The 21840-nt window shown below is 39.1% G+C and overlaps 2 protein-coding genes and 1 pseudogene across 2 annotated transcripts; 2 read left to right on the top strand and 1 right to left on the bottom strand.

Annotated features, from left to right (window-relative positions):
* Positions 1-695: 695 nt before the first annotated feature.
* On the top strand, positions 696-1997 carry LOC130715301 (uncharacterized; annotated as a pseudogene).
* A 4390-nt stretch (positions 1998-6387) lies between these two features.
* On the top strand, positions 6388-8217 carry LOC130732076 (uncharacterized). Its single transcript, XM_057584199.1, has 2 exons — positions 6388-7285; positions 7376-8217. Exons 1-2 carry the CDS (start codon positions 6572-6574, stop codon positions 7628-7630), a joined length of 969 nt encoding a protein of 322 aa, XP_057440182.1. The 5' UTR covers positions 6388-6571; the 3' UTR covers positions 7631-8217.
* A 3193-nt stretch (positions 8218-11410) lies between these two features.
* LOC130747347 (protein FAR1-RELATED SEQUENCE 5-like) lies at positions 11411-12661 on the bottom strand. The gene has a single exon (XM_057600257.1). The coding sequence runs from the start codon at positions 12659-12661 to the stop codon at positions 11411-11413; it is 1251 nt and encodes a 416-aa protein (XP_057456240.1).
* Between the last annotated feature and the right edge of the window lie 9179 nt (positions 12662-21840).

The raw sequence follows: 21840 nt of genomic DNA, 5'->3' as shown, positions 1-21840 counted from the left end.
CTACCCCCACTTCTCTTTTTCGTTTTCAGCTATGAACCCCCACCAAAAATGCTATTAAGCCAAAACAAATTCATCTGCCAACAGCTTGAATGTGCATTCGCTTACAAAAAGATCTCCATAGGTATGTTGCTTGAATAATAGTAATTTTAAATCTGAGGGGCTTGGGAAGAAAGTTTCACTACTAAATGGTGGAGAGAGGGTAAATTCATAATCTATAATTTTTTAAAGATATGTGACATTCAATTAGCCTCTGTAACTTATAAGCGTCATAAAAGGCTTTGATTCTGATGGTGTGTGACAAGAGTTGGCAGATGTCGGCAAAAAGACTTAATTTCTGGAAAATTAGTTCATAGTGATTTGTATACCAAAGTTTGAATGTACTGCTTTTTCAGATAGAGATGGTGTTTGACATTGAGCAAGATGTTTTGGTTTCTTATAACATGCCTCTTTCGTTTCTAGCTTCCTCTCCTTTTTTTTATATGATTTTTTTTCCAGATCTTTCCCTGTTGATGACATGGATATGAACTAGATGTCTGTCATATAACTGAAAGAAGATTTTTTTTATCATTTCTCATGTCCCTTTTAAGTTATTTTCTTTTTTTCTATAAGATGAGCAATTGAGCATCTAGAGCAGAACTAAAAAGTTATGAGAACTAAATATAGGAGCAGCAAATTTCCATTCCTTGAATGTAAGTTATGAAACATTAGCATTTAAACAATGCATTTGTTTTTTCTACCAGTTGTTTTATGCTATTTGCAGCCCTGTTTTGTTCTCAACTCTTTTGATTTATTTAGTTCTCATTTTTACATGACTTTTATAATCAGAGAAAGAAGTGATTTTAACTTTTTCAAAAAACTATGACATTGGAGGATCTTAGCTCTTTGAAAGATAATAAAGTTGTTAACCCCTGCAAGTCTAGCTTATTATGCAATTGGATGAGATATATATACTATTTCACTCTATTAAACTTCTTTCCATTTCATTTAGAACCAACATGCAGATTCGAGATTAAGTTTGAGGTAGGAGATGTTGATGGTGTCGTAACATTTGTGCTTTTTGACTCTGACTGTCAACAATTGCTGAAGAAGACTTGCAAGGAACTGGTTGCTAGGGGAAAGGTTGGCGAAAATTAGTTTGTGTGTCTTATTAAATGTTATAAGTATCATATGTCAACACAGTTCTGCAGACCTATTGTGACTGTGTTTTTGTGTGCTTACATGTTGTTTTAGGGTGAGTCCTCCTTTGAATACCCCCCGTGACTATGGACTTAGTTGGTAGGGAGCAGTTATTCAAGGCTGAGAAGGCAGCTGATCGTGGTGTACGATTTGATGATTCTTTCCGCGTCAAAAAAATATGTGATGATTTTAGCATCATTGGAGCATTTAAGGGCAAGGACAAGATTCAGACTCCAGAAAAGGTTTGCAATATCTACATTGTATAATTCTCATATGTTAATTTTATCTAATGTGCCTACTTTTTTTTCAGCTTAATTTTATCCAAGGATGGTGATATGTCTAATTTAAATTATGAGAATTTTGCCTACCTTTCTGAAATGGGTTCATGTGTTCCATCCCTAGATGATATTTCACTGCATGAACGCGTCGCTGTTTTCTCATCGGTTGGTAGTATTAACAGTGGAGAAACAATCAGCAGCTCAAGGACTTCAAAGAGGCTGAAAATAAGGAGTATTAAATTAGATAGGTAGTCTTTGCATATTTATACTGGAATGACTGGGACCTGGTCTGATTTTGTCACAGCTTTGTGTAAGGTGTGAATTTTGTTGTGCTATTGTTGTCATGTTTAGTAATTATTGGGATATCTGGGCTATGGTCAGTGCTACTAGATTCAAGACTTTATTTTCCTTTTGCTTATGTGGATTGTCATGCCCTTTATGTTGGAGTCTATTTTAAATCTACTCTATGTTTGTCTTAATGTTATGTTACATTCCATATATTGTGTTAAATCATGAGCATGACTTTCAGACAGTCATTTCAAATTACGAGAATCTTATTTATTCACATTATTTTGGTTCACCCAGTCATCTCAAATTACGCCCATAATCTTCTGTCATCTTTAATTATGAGTGTATCTTCTTCATTCTCCCAATCAGATTTTAATTCACCCAATTGACTTTTGGTAAACGATTATAATTAAAATTAATAATTGATTTGGTAAAAGATTTCCCGTGCGATGGGAAACATGCTACCTACATAATTTAAAAAACCAATTAAGCTAATTGGATTTAGAATTTTAAGGATTTAAGTGCATGCAACTTCACTTTTAAAGAATGAGGACCACTTGTCTTTTGCATTTTAATGCATGTAGGCTCATTTGCAAGCTCATGGAATAATATTTTGTTGACACTTCTTATCTACATCCACCTTAGCAGTGGCGGAGCCAGGATTTTTATGTAGCCTGGGCAAGTCTAACCGCCCAACCTGACATCTGATTCAAGGTTTTAAATTGCGGTTACGGGCATTGCGGCTGTTGCGGCGTGAATAGACTGTTGGAATGACAAATACGTTTCATTCTCAATTAAACACCTAACTTAAACATATAGGTATAGTCTATAGTTACCAGCTGGTTCGCCATATGCTCCAATACGTGGTACGAGTATGGGTATGCGATACACGACTTGTAACGTAATTAGTACGAAAGAGGCATACCGAGTCAGTTTTATATATAATTTGATTTAAACTTAAACTTTACTTTAAAAATTCAAAGATGGTGTATAACAAAGGGATGCTAGAGAGAGTCTTATCACATTAAAAAATTATATACTTGAGAAAAGTTCAAACTAATATCAAATTTTATCAATATTAAATATATCAAACCAAATGATGATATTAGTAGTTTCTAAATTTAGTGGAACTAAATTAATGAATAACATTTGAATTGGTTGAATATAATGTATGAACGTATGCTATTAAGATATTTTTTTTAATTTAAGTCCATTGAATTAATTATTGAAGATGTTTAAAAAAAAGTGATAATAATTGATAAAAAGAAAAGAAAGACACATGGGTCAAAGGGGGGAATGCCAGATAACCCCCAATTAGCAAACACACGCACACAGATAAGAAAAATGAAACACACATGGATTCTTGCGGAATTTAAGCCTCTGTTTTCATTTTGATTACCTCTGTTTTCATTTTAGGTGGAAAAGAACGGGAGAGAAAGAGACACCCATACAGATCCAATTCACAAGTCCCCTTTCTCATCTTCTCATCTCTCCCATCTTGACCATAAACAAGAGACTGAAAGAGAACAGAAGTTTTTTTGCCCAGGTTGGGTGGGTAAAAAACTCAGTTTTTATCCTTGCGGCCCAAATAAAAAAATAAAAATTTGCCATGGAGCCTGGGCAAGCCGGGTGCTAGATCCGCCTATGCACCTTAGATATATAGGAAGAGCAAAATAGAGAAATGTGTGGAAATAAGATAGGAAAGAAAGTGAGATATGAATAAATAATTACTCTTGGATATGTGTATAAATATTTTCTTTTAGTTTCAACTATCTCCCTTAGAGTCTAATATGTTATTACATTTCAACCAACTTTTCATCTTTTACAGTAGAGATTGTGCCAAAGTGCAAATCGACATGGTCGAACACAATTAACATTTGAAACTCATATTATTCATATATATAAGAAAGATAAAGCATTTAAACATAAACAGTAGATAATAACGATATATAAATGTTTGACTAATTAAAATTGTATATCTTAGAAAATACATCAGTGTATTATTCCATATGTATCAACTTCTGAATAATTGTAGTTAAGAGTTGAATTCGTGAAAATTATCCATGCATCGCACGGACAAACGGGGATAATCCTAGTGAGTAATAGACAAATACTACCAAATACATAGAAGCCCGGAGTAATGATATATACACACCTCATTTTTAAAACACTTCATTTCCACCTCTTTTTATTTCTATCTCTCTCATCTTATCATCTATCACATCTCATACTTTCTCTCTCTTACTTTTTTCTTTCTTCCTATCTCTCCTCATTCCACCTCTTATACCTCAAAAAGAGTTGTGTATGTATAATTATTCTAGAAGCCCGTATGCGGATAAACTCAACTGAATGTGACAAAATCACATAATGATAAAGTGAAAGATAGACTACCAAACCACAATAATCGTAGAGAGAGAAATATATATTTGTTTGAAGAGTCACATGGTCACATGTCCACGAAAACGAAAGAATTAGGTGCTAGTAACGTGCGGCTCTTGTGATGTTTCTCATAACCTAGCCTTCTAGAATATATTCCCCTAAGAATTGATCAATTTTTTAAACAACTATGGTAAAAATTAAAAACAAAGCAATGCATTTTTCTAAACATAAATCTATGCATTATCCTACTGACATGTTACCATTTAAAGTTTATGATTTAAAATTTAACACACTATTAAATTAATAGACACAAATCATAGTATTTTTCTTTAAAAGTATCTCACTGCCGATAACCATAAAATTAATTTTGAAACTTTAAAACCACTCTTATTTGGTATTTGGTAGGTTTTTCCTAACAATTTTTTTTATATGCATCGCTTAAGAATTAAACTTTAGACTACATTGTTAAGGAATTCAACTATTTACCATTGCATTGCATATTTTTTATTATTGATGTAGTAATTTATTTCCGTGATAATTTTGTAATATGCATTTTCACAACTTAGTAATATGCATTAATAATATTCATTTTTGTTGTCAAAAAGAAAATATGCATTTTCACAATTTAGTTTTAAAAGTACAATACAATTATGACTTTTGAGTCGAGTAAACCCTAATTTCAGGCCCAAAAATATTACTACCATGTAGTATTAATATTATTTTGATAGTAGTATTTTTTTGTCAAAGAAATATGAGAAAGGACAAATGGGGTTGGTGTGATGGACTCGTAACTAAGTGACGTCACCAACATCTACCTACCAAAACCGCTCAATGTTCGGTTCCTATTGGCATGGGCCCCATTTCTTCACTAACACGGTAACACCTTCCTATCCACAGTTAAAGGCCATTTTTTCCCCTTTTATTTATGAATTTAATTTTCACGTACTTGTCAATGTAAAATTTGTAAATTTTTACACTCAGCAATCAATTATTTCATAATATTTCCATCTCTTATTTTATCTTTCAATATCTTTCTAGTTTTTTTTAATATTTAAAGTAGGTACTATCTGGTAACCAAACAATCATATTTTTTTTAATATTTAAAGTAGGTACTATTTGCTAACATTCTGCCAAACCAATTGCCGTGGGTCACGTCCCTCGGATTGGAACTAGCTTTATAGGTTATTTATTTGAATACTAGTATCTTTCAAAAACTTTTTTTTGAAACATATCTTTCAAAAAACTTCAATTCAACATTAATTAATTAATATCATAAATATAAAATTAATTTGTTCATTAATCATTAGTATCAAATAACAACCGCCTAGGGTAATGATTGTTTTTATCCTTGAAAAATAAGTCAAAAGTCTAATCTAGATTTTTCAGCATGATCTAGAACTAACTCATGAATTAATTTGTGATTTAAACTCTCTTTGATGGTAGACTTGTAGACTTCAACTTGTTTAGTTTATTTAAAGGTGCATCCTACCATATTACAACAATTTATTTGGATGATATAGAAATAAGTTGGGTATGACGTGAACCAATTAGATAGGGACATGTGATATGAATTTTTATTTTCATTTATTTCGTTTTTGAATAACAGAAAAAGGAAAAAAAAATTAAGTTAACCCAAGGTAAGTAAACCATGGTTGGAGTAGTCAGAGTTGATTGACCTTTTCATCCTTTCACCTTTTTCCAAGGTTTTGAAACTTATCTTTCCTGAGAAGCTTCAGGTTCCCAAACAAAGATCAAGCTTAGTGCAACTTCGTCTCCTCTACTGAAGTTCCTCCAACGACCAAGGTAGCTTTTTTTTTGTCTCACTCTTTCTCGTTGTCCTCCCTTCCTCCTCTGTCGTTGCGGTTTTTTATCTTTATGCTTTTTCTTTGTCGTCGGTTTCCGTTACCACCGTTTTAATCGTTTTGGTTTTTCTTTTGTTTCCATGCTTTGGTGTTTGTTGCTGTTGGGCTGAAAAGGACGAAGCTTTGTTGTTGTCGAGTAGATCGTCGCTATCATTTTCTGACCACCGTGACAAGGTTAGTGGTTTTAATTGCTTCATTGTGGGAACAGGAAATTGTGAGTGTTGATGTTAGGGATTTTAGGGATTTTGTGTTGCATGTTGATCTTGTCGGGGCAGTGTGCGATTATTGGGGTGCAAGGGTTTGATATTTTCTTTGTTTTTCTGGGGTTAATGCAATCTTTGTTGATCTGGTGTAAATGGCGGCCTAGTTAATAGTTGTTTTTTTTTGCCATTGTTTGGGGTAAATGGTTTTTGCTGAGTAATGTCTCTGCGTTTTGTTCAGTTCTTGTTGTTCTTGTTCTTGTTGACAATAATGAACTTTGTGCCCTTGTGGGTTGGTTGATTTTTTTTGATATATAAGTTGTTTGTTAACTCAATTTTTTGTTATTCTTTGGGTGATTAAATCTCCCTCAATTTTTATTGTGAAGCAATGGATCCCAGTGGTAGTATCTCTGGTTGCTCTGGTAGTAGAAGTCCCGAAATGTTTTCAATCCCTATAATATTGGGAAATTTTCACATGAAATTGCCTAAAGATTTTTATGAAAAGAAGAAAAATGAAATTAAGTCTGAGGTGTTGCTCACTGACCCGAAGGGCTGTGTAAAGTTGGAAGTTTTGACTGGCTTGCTTGGAGGCTTTCTTGATTATGTTGTTCCTACCTTGGTTTCATTTTATGGTTTTAAAAAAAACCATGATATGGTTTTTCAATATGAAGGGGGAAATAGGTTTAAAGTTGAAATTTATGACGAAAATAAGAACCATTTCCCCTATCCAAATGGTGGTGAAATAGGGAAGAACAAAGCACCAACCAATGGTGGTGAAAAAGGGAAGTACAAAGCACCAATCCATTTCCCTTGTGTAAAACCTGGTCAAAAAGGGATGAAAGAGAAGAACAAAACACCATCCCATCTCCCTTGTCCAAGACCTGCTAAAAAAAGGCATGATGAACCACCATCCCCAGAGGTATTATATTTGAGTTCTGACACTGAGGAAGAGTTTGAGGTTGTGGTTGATGAAGATGTTGTGGCTGAGGAAGAGGTTGTGGCAGATGGCCCTCAAGTTGCTACAGTTGGTCAGGTTCAGAATGCAAGGTACACCTTTGAGAAGATTGTCACTAGTTCTGTTGCTGGTGGTGGTCATACTTTGGTAAGCATTTTCAATGTTTGTGTTTTTTAGATAGCTGAACTTGTAGAGTTACATGTCTCTAATCCTGTTGACTTTTCTTATTTTGATCAGCCTTTGCCACGGTCATATGTTCGTAACTTCCTTGAACATAGCTGGGAAAAAGTATTATTGAAAAAGGAAGGGGAGCAAGAATGGTATATTTGCAAGCTCTGTTGGAGGAAGAGGAATGGAAAACTTACTGATTGCCATCTTGGCGAAAAGTTTTACAAGTTTGTGAGTGACAACCAATTAGCTGAAAATGACAAGCTCGTTTTCAGTCATAGTGGTTCGAATAACGTTCTACATGTTAGGATTCAGCACCATTGATGACAATTAGGTTTCGATTGTTAGACTTGTTGCCATGACTTGATGTTGAGAACACATTTATGTTTCCTTTTGTGGTGGTTACTCTTGGTTGTGCTTATTTGTGAACTTATTTGTTTTTAATAACTATGGTTGTGCTTTGTTTAGCGTTCGTTAATTTTAATGATGTTTTTATTCTTTTTTTTTATAATTGTAGTTCAAAAAATGGTCTCCCAATCATTTTCTTCCCAGAATGATGGAAGGCGTTGCAAGTGTGGTCTTTATCCAACTCTTAAAACCGTGTGGACTAGGATCATTTATGGGCGCACATTTTATCAATGCCCTCATGGGGTAAATTATCCATTATTTATTTTGGAGTTTAGGGATAAAATATTCGATATTCAACTTTCTTAGTCTTATTTCAAAATGTGCAGGGTTGCAGCTATTTTGATTGGGCTGAAGGTCCTACCTAGCCTGTTGATGAAGCACCTCAAGTGAACCATTCCAGTGTGACTAATTCACAAAGGAACAGTGATACTGCTGCTGCTGCTGGGACTTCTGCTGCTTGGACTGAGGATGTCACATTGAAACTTTTGCTGACTGAAGGAAGGAGGAGGGAGCAGGCTTATGTCAATATTATTATGGGCACGTGGGTGTTTGTTGTCGTTTGTTTTCTGGTTTTGCTTGTTGTTATTGCTTTTGCAAGAAGAGTATTAGGTATTAAATACTTGAACCTTAGGTTGTGTGTAATGATCTACATTGGTAGTTGGTACTCTATATTTTATGCTATGTTATGATATCATGAACCTGAACTTTGATGTTAATTGTTATTTTTAACATAAAATCAGAGCAAGCACGATCCTGTTATGTGATGCTAATTGTTATATTTAAAAAAACAAATTTATAATGGAATATAGTATAAGTGATTAAACCCTACTTGCAAAACAACTCAAGCATCATGCATGCACTAAATGTATTCATGTGGGGCACTTCATGCACGACCTTATTATTTATGTGAACCTAATAAAATACCAAAACAACCTGAAACATCATGCACACAATTTATCCATATGGGGAAATAGCAATAATAACAAAAGGCACATCAGGCCAAAACTTATCCATAGATAAATAGAAAAGGGCACACCAGCCCAAACTTGTCCAACACTTGTCCAACAGTAAGCAACATTAATAAAGAAAAAGACTGGCACAAACAGGCCACAATTGTCCAGCAACAAAGAGATAAAAGTTACACAAAAGATGGGAGCATTACATACACATGCAGACATGACAAAACAATACTTTGAAAACCAAACCCCCTTGACCCCATCATCAAAACATGCAGCTTTGCAAATGCAGCTTCAGGTCTTCCTTGGGAACACAGACTTCACCAAGGTCCCATAATAGTCAAATGACTTCCTTATGAGCACATCCTGCATTTCATTGTATGGGTGAAGAGCAAGTTGCAATGCCAATGACAAGCGTGTCCCATTATTCACCTGCAAAATCACATACATTGATCAGGGTTCACCTAATATATTTCCTAGTTTCTACAGAACATAAGATTTGAATGTAAGCAAACTAACCTTATGATTGTACCCATTGATCCCCATGTCCTTCATCCAGGATGCTACCCAAATCCCACAATCATTACTACAAAATTAAGCAAGAAATAGATATGTAATCATTCTCACAGCCAAACATTATAAGTTTAAAGGAAGACAGTAAGAATTTTCATGACTTACGAATTAGATTTCTGCATAGGTAGTCCCTGGGGCATGACAATCCTAAACTGTGATACACGTGACATTTCAGTGGTTTCCAACTCATAGAAAGACTTGTCCCTCAGCATTATCTCCATATAAAGTGCCTGAATCAACACAATACAATACAATCAGTGAAGCTCCAATTAAGAAAACATGCATCTGATTCAGTTAGATAAGCACAAAGCATAGAATACTTACCACTAACTTTGCATTTGTTATCCTGAATTCAATTCTATCTGCTTGGGGGAATGAGTCTAAGTAGACCATTTCTTTCTTCTCAAAGTCAAAAACAACCAAGTACCAGTGCTCATTATTATCATTCATTGGAACATAGACCTAACATAATTATGACATGTGTGAGATGTGAGATATGTTGTTATTCCTAGTAAAATTACAATGTGAGAAATTATTCTGAGCTTACAAACCTTTGAAACCAGGTCAACCTTTCACATGTATGTTCTCTGCTGGTAAGTTATCATGCTCTGGGGATGGGTTGTCCATCCAAGAATGTATTGCTGTTAATTTAAATATTACACAAAAATTAGGCATGCAATGATACAATCTAAAAAACTGATTCAAACAAGAGAAGGAAAACATACTGAGAAGTAAGTTGGCATGAACCAATGGGTTGGATTCCTGCTGAAGGCTCTGTCATTATGGGTCAGCATGCAAGCAGTCAAGTTTAGGATCTCTTGATCAACACATTTTTTCGGCTTCAAGCAGTGCAATGTGTTGCGAGTACCATCAACGTGGTTCAGGAGAGGTTTAATCAGTGTTTCTTTCCTGAGTTAGAAAATAAGAAAAATCAAACATTTTGTCAGACTAAGAAACATTTAAAAAAAAATATGACACTTGCACCATTTACCTTTCTACACCTCCAGCATTACATCTCTTATAGATGTAATACGCCACAACAACCTCCATGTAGCTTAAGGCCTCAGTTACAGCAGGTCCAAACAAGGAAAGCAGCCACTGATTGAAATACATTTAAAGTAAAGTAGTCAAGGTGTGCCAGAATAAATCAAATGCATAAATTAGAAAATAGATAGGGTAATCTTAAACTTACAGAGGGAATATACAGGGGATCAATGGGAGGCACTAGTGTGCATAAAGGAGACTTTACAGTTGGTTTGTTAGAGGAAGGGGTGGTGGGATCCTTGTCATTGGGTTTAGAGGAAGGGGTGGTGGGATCCTTGTCATTGGGTTTAGAGGGAGGGGTTGCTGTCTTCATGCCAGTATGCATGGTCTGAAACTCAGGTGGTGAGAACAACTTCTTTACGAGTCCACTAACATCAGTAGGCTTTGTTGTGTCGTGTGTTGGGTTGGACTTGAGAAATTTCTGAAGGATGTCTTCGGTGGATGCAGCCGTGACAGAGTACTTTGGAGTTACTGTATACTCAGTTCCAGGTGACACTGGTATTGATGGTGTCCCAGGATGAGAATTCTAGTTGTTCTGTCTGCACCAAGCACTTGCTAAGTAGCCAACTGGATGCATCAGCTTGTTGACATCCTCCTTCAATCCAGTTATGTGTTTAGCACTTCCTGCACAAGGAGGTTAATTAATGAGAGAGGTGGTGGAACATGAGAAAATGAGTGCAAAATATGATAGTAGGGGACCATGTGATACTGACATAAACCCACCCAAAAATATCAACAAATCACCCACATAAATTACATACCAGAGAAGGAATTTAACCCACCCCACCAGACACCATAAATTTAACCCACCCAAAAATATCAACAAAACAGAGAAGGAATTTTAAGTTGCAGCCAAAGTACAATAAAAGGAAAAAAGTTTGTTAAGTTGTCACTGGAGGACGAAAATTGAATTTCAATAATGGAGTGAGAATAAATGAACTAGTCAGAAAAGGACAACATGCACATCCAAAACCCTAAAAAAAAAAAATCAAACCCTAATTTTAGCCCTCAAGTCAAAGCCCAAGAATCTGAAACAGTTAGAAAGGGACAAGGTGATGTTCTTCAAACAAAACTCAACTTTAATATAGGGTTTCACAACAAAAACCTTAAAAAAAAGACATTTTCAAGTTGTCAGAGAAATAGGAAAGGACAAAACCTCCAAGTAGTCTGGATTCTTCAGTTTCTCTAAAGCTTTTTGTTGAATATGCCATGAACACAATCTGTGCCGGGCATTAGGAAAGACAACCCTTATTGCTTCTTTCATAGCTAAATCACCATCTGTAACAACAGCTTTGGGATGCTTCTCAAACATACACTCAGCAAATGTCTCCAGCACCCACTTATATGTCTCAATCGACTCATCCGTAATCAAAGCGCATGCAAAAATAGTTGTCTGACCATGGTGATTGTAGCCACATAAAATCACCAGAGGCTTATTATACTTGTTTCTCTTATAAGTGCTGTCAAAGGCAATTACATCGCCAAATGCATGGTAATCCACTCTGCTTACTCCATCACTCCAAAATAAGTCCTTCAGATTTTCATCTTCAGTTTTAGTATACTTGGAGAAAAACATTGGATCACCCTCAGCCTTAGCCTGAAAATATGACAAAGCAGCAACCGCATCTCCGTTTCCTACCCTTATCTGTTTCTCCTTATCAATGTGATTGAACAAATCCTTCTTGGTAAAACCCAATGCCTCGTGACCACCTTTCTGCCCCAGCATCAAACCAATTATATTGCAAGTCCTCACCCCATGTAGCTTAAGGCTATTAATCTGAGCCTTGTCAGAATCATTCAGGTGCCGATATGAAGAAATCAGATGGACTTTATCCACAGGTGCCAGAATATGGTTGTGAGTCTTGTCAAAGTAAATCACTTTCCACTTACATGAGTTGCGTTCAAAGCGAACACGGAAGCGAGCTGGACACGACACCCTGGTAATTCCCTTTGCAACTCTAACCCGATCCCTCCGCTCCAAGTATTTTCTATGCCTCACCCCCTCTTTGCTGCAGACCTGTTGACGAGTAACAATGGAACCTTGCGAACCACGATAGACATTGTCTTTCCTCACCCCAAAACCATAACACTGACCATATCTTTCATAGAACTTAATTGCATCCTCTTCAGAATCAAATTCCATTCCCATTATATCATCTTCTGTCAAATCTAAAATGTTCTTCTCATACACAACACCATCATCGTCCTCATCCTCAACTCCAGTGGAACCACCCTTTTCATCAGAATGTGCACTATTTTCAGGCGAATCAGGCACATTCTTACCTAAACTGAGATTCACTTCTTCCTGTCCATTTTCGGCACATTGTTCCTCTCTGTTTTCTCCATTCAAAACAGATTTTACATTACTTTTCATAACCTAACAAATTTCAGAAATCAGCCATTCAGAACCAAATAAATCGAAGGACCCAAACACAGATACTATATCAACAGAAGAAAGACATTACTTTCCATAACCTAATTTCACCATTTCAGAATGACCTAACCTTAAAAAAACAAATAAATCGAAAGAAACAAACGCAGAGGAAAGACTTACACCAACTGAAAACAAGAGCTTAGAATTAGCTTCGAAAAGGAACCCAGGAACAAAGACTTGAAAGAGCTTCAGGGGTCGTCCAACACGCTTTCGCTGCTTACAGTGGAGCCCTCAACACCGTCAACAAACCCTTCGCCGCCGTGGTCGCCGTCGCCGCCTTGGTCTCCTTCGCCGTCGTGGTCGCCGCCGCCGCCGTCTGAAACACTCTTAGTTCAGTTCCCTCCAAAGGTGACAACTGACTTCATTTTCCCTCTCAGAAATTCAAAACCTCGAAATGTGTTAACCATAGTGGGTGAGTTAACCTTAACTCAACTTGGATATAATAATGTATAATAATAAATATGTCTTTTTCTTCTTTTTTTCGTTTATGTTTAAAAATGAAACAAATATTTAAAGACGGTGCCAGGTGTCAGTCCCTTATTGGTCCACGTGTAAACGCGCCAATCATGTATCATACAATGGGGGTATGGTAGAATTACCCTTATTTAAAAAGAAACCTATTGAATAAACAGTGTAGAAATTTAGTTTGATTGTATTCTCTTTGTTAGAATTGTGTATCTCTTTTTTTATATAAAGAATTGTGTATCTCTAGTAAAGATTGGGGAGTATGTATATAAAATCTAGGATTTATTTATTTTGTACGTTGTACTTGTACAAGTGACTGTTGTTTCTTTTGGTTGGAGCACCTTCTTTTTATTTATTTAGCTTTTAAAATAAATATTGTAGAAATTTTAATAGGATTATTATTCTTTTTTGGTTAAAAGATTATCCACATCTATGACCTACACGCTTCTAACCTAAAATCAGAGTTTACTTGCCAACGACCCACGATCTAGAAAAAAAAGAGGCTTCCATTTTAAAAAAAAAAGAAAAAAGAAAAAAAAAGAGGCTTAAATAAAAAAAGAAACTATCAACTAAAAATCAAAGCCATAGTCTTGAAAGTTGAGACTTATGTTCACATATAAGAGAAGTATATGCCTACAATAATGAACACTAAGGGTCCGTTTGGTGACCAGGACATGATAGGATAGGACATGACAATAATCATATTCTGTTGTTATCTGTTGTTTGTTGCGCCAGCAGGATATGATAACACTATCATGTCTCCTATCCTATCCTGTCAATCATGTGTAAAAGTTATCCTGAGGTGGGAGCTAGGATAGAGCAGGATAGGATATCAGTTATATATTTTCTTTCAGTATCCTAACTCCAAATTAATTTATTTTAAAATTATATAATTTATAACTTATAATAAAATTAATTAATAAATATAAAAATATTAATTTAACTAAAATAAAAAATGAATAAAATTATTATTCGTAAATAGTAAAATAGACTACTCACTTACAAATATTGATTTATTAATAATAATAGACTAATTTAATATTTTCATCTCCTATTATTTAAAAATTATTTATCTACTTATATAATAATTTAAATATAAAGTATTTTTGAAATAATAATATTTTTAATTTAGTTAATTTTTATTGTTTATCACGTGTCACAACTAAGTGAAAAACATTGATTACAAATATTGATTTTTTAATAGTAATAGATTAATTTTTTATTTTCATCTCCTATTATTTAAAACTACTTATCTACTTATATACTAATTTATAATTCAAATATAAAGTACTTTTGAAATAATAATATTCTTAATTTAGTTAACTTTTATTGCTAATTATCACGTGTCACAACTAAGTGAAAACCAATCGGTTAACTGCATAATTTTATTTAAAATATAGGGTATTTTCAAAACAATAAAATAGGCTAATTAATAAAATTTAAATTAATTTTATTTATTTTAAAATATAGACTCATTCATGAAAATGTAAAGAAATTAAATTTAATAGAATGATCAATTTTAAATGTAGTTTTTATTCAAATATAAATCTGATACATTTTTCCTTATCATATCCTGTTCTTATAATGTGCACCCCAAACACAGGATATGATAAGAGTCTATCCTGCTCTTATCCTATCCTGTTGATATCTTGTTCACATATCATATCATATCCTGACCACCAAACGGGCCCTAAAGTTCTGTTTGAGTACAAACTGAGATAAAGTAAGTTTAACTCAACTACTCCAGTTAAACTTGAGGAGAAATGATGAAATATATAACTTATTAATGAGATAAAAAATCTAGTGTATATAAGTTGAAGTAACTAGACCCCAGGCAAGAAAAGAAACTAGACAACAGGCAAAATAGTTGAGGACAGAGCCTCATTCACATCCTGCAGAAGCAGGCCATGGCATTCCCCGAACGAAGAGTCAATCCGGTGCACCCCCAAGGGAAAATGGTGCCCTATGCGAGAAAGATAGTCGGGTAAGTAGTTCGACTCACGATGAGTGTGTTGGAACACCAATGCGCCATGCTCTTGCTGAAGACGAAGAATAGCACTCGCCAGATCACAGAAAGGATGGGAGTCTACAACTCTACGCTACCAGAATTCAGCAAGGTACCTCTAGCGCATCGCTCTTTATGATTACCCTTGAGATATCTATCTCAAAAACAAGCTCCACCGTAGAGTGAATGGCTGAGAGCTCTGCAAGGAAGACATTATGATGTGTAAAGCTCCCCAAGTTCTTGCTAAAGCCCTGAATCCATCGACCTTCTGAGTCACACAAGACGCCTCCACAAGTCGCCAGTAGCTCTGTTAAGACACCCCGTCGACGTTATATTTGATCCACCCCGGCGTTGGACGCTGTCACTAAAGCCCCCTAGGGCGAGGCCTGATTAATTAAGTTTAGATGAATATACGAACATATAACATATGCATCTCCAATGATTTCGTTTCTAGAAGATAGGAAAACTTCAAAATATGTTTTTGGCCATTGTTAAATCTTCATTTTTCTTTTTGCTTTTTTCTTTAAAATTGTATTTTTTTAATTTGATTAGTTAAAAAGGACTTCAACTTTTTTCAATGTATTATATCGTTCTTGTAAAAGTCTCTTCAAAAATACAATTTTTATATAAGAATCACACTCTCTACCTAAGAGTTTAAACAATCGTTTTTTATTAGTGCAACTGGTATCCATTAGGTCGAAGACATCCTCTTTGAATTTGTTTTAGTTATTAAGAATTCCAACGTTGACCAAAGTTTTAAATTGAGATGTGTTCAAATTCTGTCATTAGTAAGTCATTACATTAGACGGGCTAGTTTCCATGTGCCACGTACGTAAAAAAAACTTCTCCTTAAATTTTGATTATATATTCAATCAGACGTGCCAGTTTACATTATAATTAATCTAAAGCTTCAAATGATGATCGAGTCCCCAATTAAGTACTTCTGATCAGGGAGAAGCCTTGATCGATCGGAGAACGGAGAAGAAATTACGAGGTTGGTAGGGAAAGGTTGAGTTGAGGTCACCGTCCCAAGAGGAGGTCCTGCACAGAACTCCGAAGCTTAGTTAGTTGAGAGAAACCTTGGTTGTATTTTGTGTGTGGAGAGATAGTGAGAGATAGATACCTTGACTTCTGGAAACTTGAGGCCTTTTATATTCCTGGAGTTATGAAGGGAGGGTCCCAGCCAGCGAAGGAACGTCATGAGTGCCTCGGGCATCTGCGTGACCCCTTGTTCCCCCACCGTTGGATCCACCTGTGGTGCCTGTCACTCTCAGAGATCCTAATCGTAACCCACTACCTGACCTCAAGATGTGACCTCAGTCTCCAAAGTACAGGTTGTGGAGCCCGCGATGGGATAGTTGACTAGATCTTTCTCAAAGTGCCACGGAGCCACTTGTTCTTCGATCGGTCCGTCTCTGTCGGGGGGGGGGGGACCCGTCGTCCCCGGGTTTGGTCTTGCCCTTGGTGGACTGGTCGTCCCAGGGGGCGATCTTCACCTCGTCCGTACCTGAGCATTACTCGGTATATTCCTTAGATGTCCGTCCCTGCTTGTGTAGTGGTGGTCGTCTCTCTCATCGGTCGTGCGGAATTGTCGATCTTGCGGAGAGGTCCGATCACCCCTCGCAGGACGGCGGTCGTTCTGGGCGTTTGGACCGGGGGGGTTTCTCCTTGCCCCAGAACAGTAGTCCCCTAGTTTTGGTCCATTTTTAAAGTGGAGCAGGAACTAAACTGTTTGTTGTTGCGGTCTTCCGTCTGGTAGTTTCTTCAGGACTGATCGAGGGTCGGTAGGCCGTGGAGGGGTGTCTTATGCATGGTGTTGGTTTTACGGGATGTTTGTTTTCCCCCTAAGATCCAGGTTTTGGTATGTTTGTAAGTCAAATTACCGACTGTGAGTCCCCTAGTTCCGGTCCACCGGAACGGTGGAGCGGGAGTTAAGGAGGTGACCGTCCCTCTACGGGACGATGGTTAGGTTAAGTCGAATTTCCGATTGCGAGCCCCCTGGTTCTGGTCCACCGGAACGGTGGAGCGAGAATTAAGAAGGTGACCGTCCCTCCCCGGGATTATGGTTAGGTTGAGTCGAATTACCGACTGCGAGTCCTCTAGTTCTGGTCCACCGGAACGGTGGAGCGAGAATTAAGGAGGTGACTGGCCCTCTCCAGGACGATGGTTAGGTGCAGTCAAATACGACTGCGAACCAGTCGAGTCTTTTGGAGAGGCGTTTGTTTGAATTTTGAAGAAGCCCGGGAGCCGGGTTGGGTTGATGTGGCAGGTGGTCTTCTGGCGACCCGTCACTTCTGGGGTACGTGTCCTTTCATAGGAGGTGTCAGGGATTGCGAAACGTCGCGCGTGCTGGCGAATCCCCCGAGGCACTGTTTTCTACATTATTATATTATTACTTTTTAATGGGGAAGCGTGATGGTGGTTCGGTGTCTTTTCAGTGCCGCTTCTTTACCGTTGTTATCATTAATGCCTTACTGGGCCTTTAATGAATCGGGTCGGTCCCTCTTCTCCCTTTAGTATAAAAAGGGAAGGGGGTTTCTCATTTGGAGAACTTTTACCAAATTCTTCTAAATTTCTCTTGTGGAGGTGCTTCCTTGGAGAGTTGTGCTGCGGCGACGTTTCCTCCGACGCTTTGTGTTGCGGGGCTCGTTCTCATACTCCGGCGGTCGTACTCGCACGTTCTTTGTTTCAACCTTTGGTAAGTTCATTCTTCTTCTCTTCGTTTTATTTATTTACTTTTCTCCGAAATTTTATGGTTTTTGGCAGTCTCCCCTACCCCTTTTTTTCGGGAGGGTAAGCAAGGGTGAGCACCCCGGCCTTCTTCTCCTTCGTCCTTCTCTGCGAGGTGATGCGTGGGGCTTCTGTGGGTTCTCCCATTTTTCGTTTTAGTGGTAGTCCTACTATTATAACGTGCTCCCCTTTGCAGGTGAAGAGATGGTGGGTCGAGGGAAGAAGAAGGCCGACGATGAGCCAAAGCGCGCCAAGAAGGAGCAGGTCAAGTATCCTCCGTTGAAGGGGGATTTGCCCCCCTACAACTGGTGTTGCCGGACTATTCTGGGTATGCCGTCGATTTATGCCAACGAGGACGAGGGTTACTTTCGGACTCAATACTTCGTCCTTGAGGCTTTGGTAGAGTTAGGTCATGAGACTTTCTCCCCGGGTCCCAAGGAGAGGCTCCCCTTCACCCCCCCCCCCTTTTGGAATATACATGCACCTGTACACTGTTAAGAGGGTACGGGTGTCGATGCCATTTTCCGACTTCCAGGTGCGCGTCCTTAATCATCTGCAGGTGGCCCCTTCTCAGTTCACCCCGGGGGGTTGGCCTTCGTTCGGGCGTACGAAGCCGCCTGTGTATTTTTCGGGAAGGAGCCGACCTTGGCCCTCTTCTTTCATATGTTCGAGCCTTCTCACACTCAGGGGGCCGGGGGATGGGGTATGGTGAGCCTGAAATCACGGAAGCAGATTCTTATAAGGATTTTAAGAACGCCTATTTCAGCGTGGCTCCAGTCGGCCCTGACCCTGCTTGGTGGTTTGAGAGGACCGAGAGTAGAGGGACCCGACCGCGGTTCCCCTTGGTGTGGACCGAGCGACACTTCAAATTGGGTGCGCAGAGATATTGCACCCAGGATCCAGGGGCGCTATCGGAGAACGATCGCCACTTTCATTCTATTTTGGTAAGGTCAACCCGGGACGTGATGGTCAAGGGAAAGATGAAGACGATCAAGCCTTTACAGGCGTTTGATTTATGTCATTTTAGTGCTCGTAGAGTTTCTAGGGAGCTTAGTAAGTTTACTTTCCTGGCTTTTATTTCAGCTCTACCCTGTAACAAATCTAACTTGTTTAATTTCCTTTTTTAGGAGCGAGGATGGATATTGATCCCGATTTGATCCGTGCTCTTCAGATCGTGGATGATGAAGTCACTGATGACGAGGAGGAGGTCCCGGTGAATGATGGTCAGGAGGGGGAAAACGAGGAGGAAAATGAGGAGGAAGGTGAACAGGGGCGCGAATCCGAGCAAGAGGAACATGTCATCTTTAGGGAGGAGCAGAATACCGAAGGAACATGGTCTGAAGGACGCGAGAAGGAGGCTGGTCAGACGAAGGAGTCAGCCATAGGTTTGGAGGACGAGGGAGAGGATAATGATGGTAGTGGTGGCCCAAAGAATGCTGACGTCGGAGGAGACGATGAAAGGACGAAGAGCTCTCGTCCCAAGAAGAGGTCAAGGCGCGTGGTCTTGGACCCCCCTTTTCAGGGATCTGATCCGTTGGTGATGAATGCCAATCCTTCTCAGGCCATCCCCTTCGGTCCGTGGTTCATGAGGTCCCTCGGTCAATTTCAGTGTGGATGGATGAAGCTCTTAATTCTGACGAGCACTTGGATCGGATTGATGATCTGGTTTTCCAAGAGATCGACCGTGATTATGTGCTTGGTCACAACCTCCCTTCCTTGTACAACCATGCTCTGCGGAGTTCATTAAGGCTGGCCTCCTTGATTCGTTTTACTCAAAATGATGTGATGGTCAAGCTTAACGAATGCCAGGAGAACGAGCAGCGTCTGCTCGTTAATCTTAAGAAGGTCGAGGATGACTTAGCCGAGAGTCAGAAGGTTGTCCAGGAACTAACAGAGGGTCTGGAGAAAGCCAATAGGGTCAAGGGGGAGTTTGCTCAGAAACTGGAGGCTACTGTCAAAGTCAAGTCTCTCTGTGAAGGTAAGTTGGCTTTCACAGAGGCTGATTTGACCAGGGCGCAAGAGTTGTTACTTCAGAGAGATGATCGGGTGAAGGAGTTGGATGCGGAGTTGAACGCTTTAAAGGCTGCTGAGGTGAAGTTGGTGGAGGAGAGTGCTACCTTAAAAATGGAGAAATCGGACCTGAAAAAGGGTTGGATGATCGGGATGCTAAGGTAGTTGGCCTGGAGGAGGAAGTGTAGCAACTCAAGGGTAGCTTGGCCAAGATTAACAAGGCAGCCTTTACCAACGCTGTTAGCCAGCTTCAAGTGGTGAATCCGGGCATTGATGTGAAGCTGGTCCACTATCGGAAGTGTGTTTCCAGTGGTAAGATCGGTTATGTGAAGGATAACGCCTTCGTTCCTACTTACCCCCCGACAGAGGGCTCTTAAGTTTGTTCTTTTCTTTTGTTTGTTTTATTATTGCTTTGAACTTTGTTCCCGTTTCGTGGATGATTGTAATCGGATTGGCTTTTTATGCCTTTTAATATTATATTTGCTTTGTTGTTATTACGATATTCCTTCTTCGATCGGTCTTAGTTAGTCTAGCCTTGAAGTAGTAGGCAAATGAATCGCGAGGGTGCCTCGATCGTTAAAACGATATGTTTTGAGGTCTTTTTCGAGAGTATCTCGGTGCCCTTTCGGGTCTTGGTTATTTATTTTGTTGTTGCCTCAATCGTGTTATCGATTTTACAAGGTCTTTTTGGTCATTGATGTCTTCAAAAAGTTGTTCTTCATTCATTAATTCTTTCGGGTCTCCCTTGACCTTCGCACGGTCATCCCGGGGCCCGGGTGCTACAACCTGTCTTTATTTACACATGCAGAGAAGAACAGTCCTAAGATTAAAGACACAAAAAGTGAGAAATTTACTAGGAACTAGTTAAAGCGTCTTCTCGCCGTTGGGACGGGAAAGAAGATGGCGTAACTAGCTGTAGTATCTCTTCAAGTTGGCCGCATTCCAAGTGCGGGGGATCTCCTTCCCATTGAGAGTTTCCAATTTGTACGCGCCCGTCCCTATTGATCCTGTCACACGATAGGGGTGTTGGGTCCAGGTGGGCCAGCATCCTGCCTGCAGGTAGCATTCGAAACGGGGCGCTGTCTGCTACGCTATAAGAAATAACGTTGCGCCCTCACTAACACCAATTGGTTTTGGCGTAGTGGTAAGCGCGTGATCCTACAAGTGGTATCAGAGCCAGGTCCCGTGTTCGAATCCCACGGAAGGCATGCTGTGCAGCTAGTTTGGCTGGCAGGTGCTGGGGGGGGGATTGTTGGGTCCAGGTGGGCCAGCATCCTGCCTGCAGGTAGCATTCGAAACGGGGCGCTGTCTGCTACGCTATAAGAAATAACGTTGCGCCCTCACTAACACCAATTGGTTTTGGCGTAGTGGTAAGCGCGTGATCCTACAAGGGGCCTTTCCAGTTGGCTCCCAACTTTCGGCGCTCCGCATCCGGGTCGCTAATGCTAGCCTTTCTCAGCACTAAGTCCCCGATCGAGAAAGACCGGGAAACAACTTTCCGGTTGTAACGAATGGCAGCGTGTTGCTTGGCAATGATTTCTCTGCAGTTGGCCAGCGCTCTCGTCTCGGCAATGAGGTCAAGGTTTTCTTCAATGAGTCTGTCGTTGGTTTCAGGGTTGAAGCCAATCGTCCTTGCACTTGGCTCCCCGATTTCTGCCGGTATCACTGCTTCTGTGCCGAACGTCAATTTGTAAAGGCTTTCACCTGTCGTTGAGTGGGGGGTGGTCCGGTACGCCCATAGGACATGGTCCACCTGTTCGGCCCAATTCCTTTTCACTCCCTCAAGTCTTTTCCTGATTCCCCTTAAGATCACTCGGTTGGCTAACTCAGCTTGACCGTTTGTCTGGGGGTGTTCCACTGAGGTGAAGAGGTGTTTGATTTTCAGGCTGGTCATGAGTTCTTTGAATCC

Source organism: Lotus japonicus, chromosome 1 (genome assembly GCF_012489685.1).
Source record: "Lotus japonicus ecotype B-129 chromosome 1, LjGifu_v1.2".
Classification (NCBI taxonomy): Eukaryota; Viridiplantae; Streptophyta; class Magnoliopsida; order Fabales; family Fabaceae; genus Lotus; species Lotus japonicus.
This window is presented reverse-complemented; position numbering and strand designations above follow the sequence as displayed.